This window comes from Lottia gigantea (genome assembly GCF_000327385.1).
Source record: "Lottia gigantea unplaced genomic scaffold LOTGIsca_4, whole genome shotgun sequence".
Taxonomy (NCBI): domain Eukaryota; kingdom Metazoa; phylum Mollusca; class Gastropoda; family Lottiidae; genus Lottia; species Lottia gigantea.
In genome coordinates, this window is record NW_008709379.1 from 2,837,384 (window position 1) to 2,847,052 (window position 9,669).

Below are 9,669 nucleotides of genomic sequence, written 5' to 3' on the forward strand. Positions count from 1 at the left end.
ACACAGCGTGACCGTGAAAATTGGTTTGTCTCTTTGTAATGTCAATGGGTGGGAAAAAACAAATTGAAATAGGAAATATGTTACTTTTGAATTATAATCAAATATATCAAATTTTATCATCTATCATTTTAACTGAATGTCAAGTCAACACATTTCTGTTTCCATTCTATGGCAATTCCTTAACATTATTCAAAAATATACAAAATAAAACATACAATGGTTAACCTTTGTTCATACAATGTCCACAAAAAGTAAGGACTGTTGTTAACGACACAACGTTCTGCGAAGTCAAAAAATCCTCAGGATTGTCAGTCTTAATCGATTTTTAGATTTGTGACAAGAATTGGTTTTGTTTGTATATCAAATTTTAATAGACGTAGCATCCTTCATCATAGATCTGACTCTCTTCTTGCTGTTGTCAGTGATATTCGCATTGTCAGACACAGTTTTGTGTTAGAAAACAAGCGTGTAATTGTTCTGTCACTCCGCTATTACAAACCAATGTATTCTAATTGCCACAGGATCAGAGCCATTCTACGAGTAATTCCTGGAGATTTAACATCTTTTATTCCAATAAACATCGAATACGGATAGCTTTTATCACCAGTTTTAATTTTTTGTAGAAGCACGCCACGTTGTATGTTTCCGGTTGATGTTTTCTATGACTGCAAACTCTCATTAAAACTACACTTTATAAAAGACCTAATTCAATTGACATAATGGAAAAACAAATTTTTACCTCACAATGCTCACAAATCAATTGTTGATCATTTGAAGAACGGATTTGGTTACAATTCCTGTTGTTAAGAAATTGATACCCTGTCAGCCACTAATAAAACTTTAAAACATGCACATATACCTCTAGCGGTCAAATGACAAAAGGTATATCATGGTTTATTTCACGATATAAGGCGCTTGGGTCTGTTCTTGGAATCATCAATATGATGTATTGGCTTTTACATTATTTTATACATTACTTTCAGGATGCCTACTATTCAAAACATTATATTTATGGTATATTGGTAAGTCTAACTGTACGTTAAATCCAGTCTATGTTATTTCTTTTGTCATCATTACCCGTGCCCATTTCAATTTATTGTCGTATCCCTGGGGCATATTAATTGTATAGATAAGTTTTCTACTGCTATCGGAGCCAACCATTAGCTATAGAAACAGTTTTTGATAGACGTGATGTAACTTCAGATAGTGGAATATTGATGGAAGTAAAAATAACTATATTGATTCTAGAAAATTACTGCTGACAGTTCTGAGACTTGGAACTTAATAGGCCAGATCAACCAGACTTACGTCCGTCTGGCTTATCAAGACGCTAAAGCATTTCTGAAATAGGACCTTTCACTGAGCTGCTAGTGGTGGATTCCACTAGTCATTTCATCTAACCTGCATCAGTGACTAAATGCAATGAAACAGAGTTTTACGCCAAGCTGCAGTGAAGGGTTAGAGAGAGGTTAGAAAAAGGATAGCCACCTTACCCGTTTGCAAAATCATATTTGCGACACAACGTCATAATAATAATAATTAATGTTTAATATCGAGTTAACAGGGACACTTGACGTCATGCATGAAATCAGAACACTTCAAATATGACTCTTATTCATGGTTACAAAACCTTTTCTTGCTTGGAATCAAACTATCACAAATCAGAGAATGCTAGCAAAAATAATTGACTGACGCGATGGTACTCATCAAATTTGCATCCATTCATTACTTTTAAGTAATTTAAGTGACTATAGATATAAAAGACTAGCTCTTTGAACGCCTAGAAAACCTCGACTAATATCAATTCTCTACGACAATTTCTTTAATGGAATACCTAGATACTTTAAATCCAATTTCCAATAAACCCAACTTCACTAAAATGAGCTTCGATTTTTCTCCCATGTTTTTATGTATTTGTGTTGAATGTTTTTGACCGTGATTGATTAAAGTGCTTGTTCAAGTGTTTCTGAATAATTTACTTCCAAATTATAGCACCGCCTTTTTTTTTGTTTCAAGGTAACAAGAGATTTGTAACGAGATAACGACATAAAAGCTCGGGGAGCAAATTTGTTACTTCCGGTCTGTTATTTTGATCAATTCTACGAAGTAACGAAGGAAAAAATCTGTGCGATGGCAATGATAAATCTTTAGAAGGAAAGAAAGATAGAAATATAGAAAACTACCTAAGGTTTACAAATACGGAGCTGATGCAAATTGAAGGACTGTGTTACAAACCTTGTAAATACCTTGTATTAAGAAATATATGAAAATGAAATATCGTTGAAAAAATTTCAAAGGCGATAAAAATTAGGACAATTATATATTTCTAGTTTTAGCATTTGTCAAAGTTTCGAATATTTGGTAATAAAACAGTCAACTGTAACTAAAATCTGTCCAAATTCATATATATTGCTATATTATCTTCGGAAACATCTAAAATTGATATTTTCATTGGTCAGTATTCTATATTGTGTTTTTAATGAATATAAACGTAACGAAGCACACGATATATGGATACACTATTTGTGACATATCTGATATTTCATATCCATATATATCTTGTGCTTCGTTACCTACTCCTATTTCTATATGCCTTATAAACAGAATATAAACGTATTTCCGATGTGTATATCAAACTTACCAAACTAGACTATTATTTTCTAAGATTGACAGTTTTCAATACAAATAACAAAATGAATAACTCATTTATTTTTCGTGGTTCATTGTGATTTGATTGAATTCAAATTGAAAGAAATTCTCCAATTAACAATCCAGTTAAACATTTAGAGAATTGCTTGATTGATTATTGATTGTATCGATAGATTATTGGGAAAGTAAATAATGGTGATATATTGACATGAGATACTAATGGGAAAACGAGACAAGTTATGTTTTAATGCAAGTCTTAGGATATAAGGTGTGAACGTTGAACAGCGTGCTGGAAACAACAAAATTATAATTCGGTGAAACATTCATTGTAATCTTCATGAGTCTATAGTACTAACAACAACTCCGAAATGCTGAGCTGAATTATAAGTTTATTTCTTATCAAGTGAAAATATTTCATCCACATCTAAGAGTCTAAGAAAAAGCAAATTTCAGTGCTGCATGTTTTTTTGAGTCAAGATTCTTCATCAGTTCTCTACAGATTTTACTAAGTATGTATTTGATTTCTTGATTGAAATCGATTTGACCTGAAGCTTTTACAGAACTGATTGAATGAATTTCAACATGACTTTATATTGAAATGAAAAACAAATAATGTTTCTAGTCAAGCTTTCAAATGCTACAGAAATAAGCCTCTATAGTCATTGTTCAAAACACCACGATTTGTAAAGACATAAATTTAGAATTTGATTGTCTTATATTTGAGTAGAGTTTTATTTGATATTGCAATTTCTTCGTACAGTATAGTCCTAGATTATTGTGCTAAGTATATATTTAACCTTATATGACCTTATTCTTGCCAAAACAAACACGGTGAATCCAATAATGCGTTGCCATGCCCTAAGCAATCCTCGACAGAATCTTGCAACTGTTGAATTAATACGTCTTGATTCTAATGAGTTGTGGTCTAAATCCAAGATACAGTGCCGGCAGTAATTCACTTAGTATCAATATTGTTAAGAGACGATGTAGTCCTCGTAACCTAATTACTCCATGTTTCAACACTATCCGCTGTCACTTCCGCTAGATCCGATCACTAATCGACGCTTATTGACAAGACCTGAACTGGATAATCAAATCACAAATACATTGTTACTGAAGATGAAATTGAAAGTAGAAGCAGCGTTGAAGTGGTAACAAAGATAAAGTCTTTAAAAAGGTTGTTTATATCAAGGAGGTGGTTTCAAACAGAATTTCCATTCCATAAAATAATATTGTTCTATATTAGCTTTTAAATCTACTTAAACCTAATTCAATTTTCTTTCTCGCTCCTTTTAAGGTGGTTGACATACATTCAGAGTAGTCTCAATCACCTGGCCATGACCTAACAGTTTTGTTCCGAGAGACACGTTATGGTCGGTTTAGAATATTTAAGCACACTTTAAAACGTTTCCAGACAAACAACCTGTTATATTATTAAAGGGTAGAATAAGTGGTAATAGACACAATGTCGGTCTGACATGGTCTCAATTACTTCTATTATATAATATTAGCTTATATCTATTAAAGACGACTGTGCGTGCAGTATTTATATATCAAATGCTAGCATAGCTTGGGAGTATCATAATTATAACATATATATGATATATTATATCATAACAAAGTATAACGAAGTATACATAAGGGTGACCTCAATTGTGACATTTAAATTAAAATTTTCTGAAAACTGCTCTACTTCCTGTTACATAAAGTTTACTTTTTTCAACGAAAACACGGCAGCAATGGCAATAGCTATCACAAATAACGCAGATGGTGCAATATCCTTATCCGATACTGGTATCAGAAAGTGAAGAAAAAAAACCTTGGAAAAGCGTATTTTTATTTTTGCTGACGAATGTGAAGGTTGTTTTGAACAATACTGAGCTTTTCTATTCAGGGTTAGTTTTTATTTCTATATGGGAAACTTTGATTTGAGTCAAAATAGATATTTGAAGATATCTTAAAATGATTTACTTGTTCAGATATTTCAAGGGCTTTGATTGACTGTATTTACTATCAATCCAATCAAATCGCTGCATTTACAAACTTGAGTGATACAAGAAAAGTGTTTAATGATGTCAAGGTAGTAATGGTATTCATAATACCTCGACGTTGTAAAGATGGATCTTTTTTTTATATGACATTTTCTGGAGTAGATCTAACAAAATATATTCTCTTACCTTTGTAGTAAGTGACACTGAAAATTTCCCACATTTTGAGCACGTGAGATGTTCACAGTCAACACAGATATTAGTTCCGGTTTTATTGAGTTCAGATGGTGGTTTGTTCACATCCACGGCATCACAAATAGTCTCCTTATTACAGATTGGGCACTTGAGGAAGCCTTGTTCACTGATATCTGTTAGACTAGCTTCACGTTCAATCCTAGTCGCATATTCTATATAATCTTCTTCTAGTTGCCTGCAAATATACAAATATACACATGAACTTCTAGATGCTTTGCCATTATCAATAACACCCCTTGCTTTCAACAATTTCAGGTAGGTTATTTCTTGGGATTGTGGACGTGGAATCTCCACTCATCACCTTTGTTGGTTTGTTCTAATGAAAGAAAGGGGTTTTGGACTAAAACGTACATGTATTTGGTGAACTGGCCACGGGCACATTTAGATTGATTTAGTAGTATCACTAGAAAACACAATTTTATCATTATATACAATAATTAATTCACAAGAGGTGTTGCTAACTATTGTATGAGTATCGGGGACACTTATCACTTCCAATAGCCTTTTCGCAGATTTCCCCCAATACACGTACAAAAACTAGAAAACCTCTGTAATGAATATTTTTACAATTTCAGACTACAAACTTGTATCTGGAAGACTACGGACTCGGAAAATAAGTTTTAAGAAATCTTCAAACAATCAGTGGAATTTCCTTCTTAATAGTTGACCCGAATACGAACATTACAGACAATAGAACAATAGTTGTAGAAGTTATACCTTTTACACCGACAACTAATTGGTCCCATAATATGTACTGCCCAATTTAATTTAACCTATTGTCTACACGTATATGTATAACTGTGGAATATGATCAGGCATTAACTTATTTAATCATTATTTAAACCTTTTGACATCATATTTTCATTGCCGCCATTTAAAATGATAACTATGATACACTCGAGGAACTAAATCTCAAGGGTTTGTTGATCATGTCAAAGACCCACTTCAAGTAGCAACATTTCTCACGCCTATGGAGGTCAATCGTATTCAGAATTAGATGCTATGTACTTATGTCTAATACATACGACACGATACATCTGTGCAATGTTCAAAGACAAAATACTTCTTTTACTTATGTCATAATACGTCTAATTCATAATGCAAATGTTGAATTACATAAAACCACCGACAGAATACCTAAAATGATACGTGCAATGTCCTTTAACTTTCAACATTGTACATTGAACAAAGCATAATTGTCTTTGCGTCTTTTACATTGCACTAGTTACGTTACATCTTCGTCTTAGTATCTTCTACATTGCATTAGTGAACGTGTTTTATCCCGACTGCATTATCTTTTTGTGACCTGTGGGCGGAGCCTATCAGCAATATTAAATCATACACAATAACTTCTCCCCCATGTAGAAGATACTAAGACGAAGATGTAACGTAACTAGTGCAATGTAAAAGACGCAAAGACAATTATGCTTTGTTCAATGTACAATGTCGAAAGTGAAAGGACATTGAACGTATCATTTTAGGTATTCTGTCGGTGGTTTTATGTAATTCAATATTTGCATTATGAATTAGACGTATTATGACATAAGTAAAAGAAGTATTTTGTCTTTGAACATTGCACAGATGTATCGTGTCGTATGTATTAGACATAAGTCCATAGCATCTAATTCTGAATACGATTGACCTCCATACACGTCCTCATGTTTAAATGTTTTTCAGAATGTCTCTACATTGAAATGAAATCACACAGGAGATCCATTTCAATAGACATTCCTTTAATCATTGAAACACTGTAAAAGACTCATGGCCACAAGTTTGATAGTCCAGAATAGCTGCTTAATTTAAATGAAAAATAACACGATGTTGGTCACAACTTTTCAAACTCTGATATTTGTCTGTTATCCAAAGCTGAAATTCATATTTCCAAACTGAGGCACAAAACAAGTACATGATTAGTTTGAACTGATTTCAAAATATCCCTTCCATTCAAAGAACCAGAATATTTGCACAGTATGTTACCAAGATGTCTTATCCAGTCCAGTACACAGAAGCAATAGAACCACGAGATTCAAACAGCTACGTATAAAGCACAAAGTGTTAAGATATGAGGGTGTTGACATTTACAACCAGAGAACTATTCAAAGTGATTGAATACAATTGACATTTAGACTAATAGTAACCCTATATATATTTAATGATTTCTAAGTAAAATAAGAATTTGAAAACTACCCAGACGCAACTATGCAATTATTATGCTCTTCAAAATTGAGAGTAAAAAAGCTTAAATGCGATAGTTGGCGCGTTTCAGTTTTCATTTTAGACATACGATATTGGGTAATAAATAAGGTATAATATAATAAGAGTAACGTAATGGCAGAAGCATTGACGTCATTACTACCATTTTGTTCCATTTTGAAATTCATATTTAAATGTATTAGGGCTTGTCGAAATATTGACAAACCAATATTATGAATGCATATTGATATACCCTTTTTTTTACCTTTCTTTATCTGTTAGTTTAACAAGACAGGTTGTGTAGTGAAGCTCTTCCCCCAAACAGGGGTTACAAGGATCTCTATCTATGGGACCTCAAGTTTTTATACAGGCTGTGCACGTTTAATATCACTCTTTGCACACTGTTAAGCGTTGCCTAGCTTTAGCCCAATAGGAGAACAGCATGATGATACACATTACTCTGTTAATGATAATGTGTTAAATATAAATGGGTGTTACAAGAGAAGGAAAGCACTATGATTTAGTGTCTAGACTTTCTACAAGATATGAATATTTGATAGAAGTTCAGATTAATTACAGTCAACGTCCACAAAACTAATGTCGATCGACCTAGTGTGGTGTATGTCAACTTCAGACATGGTGGCAAAGTTAAATGCTTCTACATGAATATTTTGAAAATAAATGAATTTAACTCTAATGTCATGTCGTCTATGGTCTAAAGGCACATGGAAACAAATGGAAATGAGGATGATATAAAATTAATGAAATGTTACATCCTTCGGGTACCTTGCTGAAACAATGAGCTTTCTGCTTAGGATTGGAATAATGAACACGGGCAACACAATTAACTGTGTAATGTGATTTTTCATCAGTATCGCTACAATTTCCAACAGTTGAGATATTTATGATATATATTTTATATAACTTGTTGTTTACGGGGTTCTTGTTTCGTTTTTCAAATGTGTACACAAATATTTGTTTTTGTCAGTAATAACTCTCTGTGTGTTTTAATTGTCGGAATATGTTAAACCTATCCATTCTGGTGTCGAAGAACTTATAGCCCCGTCACGCAGGACTGCGACCATGTTACGTCTCTTGTCTAAAGACAATCCGTTGCGATATCAACGGCGATTATTGACGACAATTTTCTACACACTAAAAGCAACACCACGTTAATGCGACCACGCTCTGAGCTAGTATTCCGTCGCCGTAACAGCTCAGTAAGGACGCCTTTCCGGAAGAAACTATCATTAGAGAAATCAGATTCATTTTTTATGTCTCAATGTGTCACTTCTATAATAGATGGATCTAATGGTTAGTGACTATTAAGTCCTCTACGATTGTACCGTGTCTGAATCTGGTTTGCAAATTGTTCTCTAATATATAGTTTTCTTTTAAAAGTCCGAGCAAAATATCCATTATCGTATTTGATTTTCGGTTGACTGTAATAATTCGATTTGGGTTTATCATCTCTCGTCATGCGCAATGTCTCTGCTATTAAGTGTAGAATATAAAACAAAGCAACAATTACCGTTGAATATATCGGTCAATAATGTTCATAGACTCGAATGACCAGCGACAGTACTGAATATACGTAGATATTGTGACACGGTTGTCCGGTGTCATATTGATCTCGCCTGAGGCACATTTTACTATGGTTACTTGAGCATGGTAGATTCAGTCCCAATGAATCCTGATAACGAAGCCTTGAAGAACCACTGCCTCAACTTTTGAGTATTGAATCGTTTTGCCTGAACTGAGATGATAATGAAACATTTTCATCTTGATGTTCGGTTAAATGCTCTGAAGAAGGAAAGGCAAGGCGTCTGATATCTGAGGTTGCCCGAATTTCTAACTTAGTTATGAGAATTTTGCAACTCTTCGAAACACTATTGTTATTGGCAGAGTATTTTCACTCTTTCTAGAACACATGAGACTACCCCCCTTAGGAGATCCACAAGTATTCAGTTTAATTTACGGGATGTACTGTTTTCACCCGATGTTGGGTGAGATTTTCGGCTAATGGATATGTTATGTTTGCATGGATTTTATTATTTCGATTTTTTTTTTTTTAATTTCAATTATCATAGTTATCAACTTTAGTCATACATAGCTTTTCTCCTTTTTTTCATCATTGAAAACATCTGAATGACTTTGTCGAAATCAACATCTTTGGCAAAATTCCTTTCTATATTTATCAAAGATAAATTTGAGATGTAAAATATAATCATACGAATGACATTCGGGCAGTGATTTCGATCCTTAAATAATATGAATTATGAAATATTATTATAGGAGAATACAATCGGGCTATCAATTTAAAAAAAAATACAGTTATAGTATAGGATATTCGGGCAAAGATATGGTTTCATTTTTAAATTCCAAAAAAAAAAGAAATAATAAAATCGGGCCGTTCAAAAAAAAAAACTAGCCTTCGGGGCTGCGAGGGGGGCGGCTGCGCCCCCCCCCCCCCTTTGGCTCCGCCACAGCCTATTTTGCATCTAAAGTACGAAGAGTTTTCTAATTAACTGGTATTTTCAACTGTGAAGATTTCAATACTCTAAAGGGTGATCAGACCCATTCT

General features: G+C 33.5%; 1 protein-coding gene across 1 annotated transcript; it reads right to left on the reverse strand.

Moving 5' to 3' along the window:
- Positions 1 to 3,703: 3,703 nt before the first annotated feature.
- On the reverse strand, positions 3,704 to 8,711 carry LOTGIDRAFT_153709 (hypothetical protein; the record flags this gene model as incomplete). The annotated part of the gene is made up of 3 exons (XM_009059731.1): positions 3,704 to 3,727; positions 4,827 to 5,067; positions 8,617 to 8,711. 3 exons carry the CDS (start codon positions 8,709 to 8,711, stop codon positions 3,704 to 3,706), a joined length of 360 nt encoding a protein of 119 aa, XP_009057979.1.
- Positions 8,712 to 9,669: the final 958 nt, after the last annotated feature.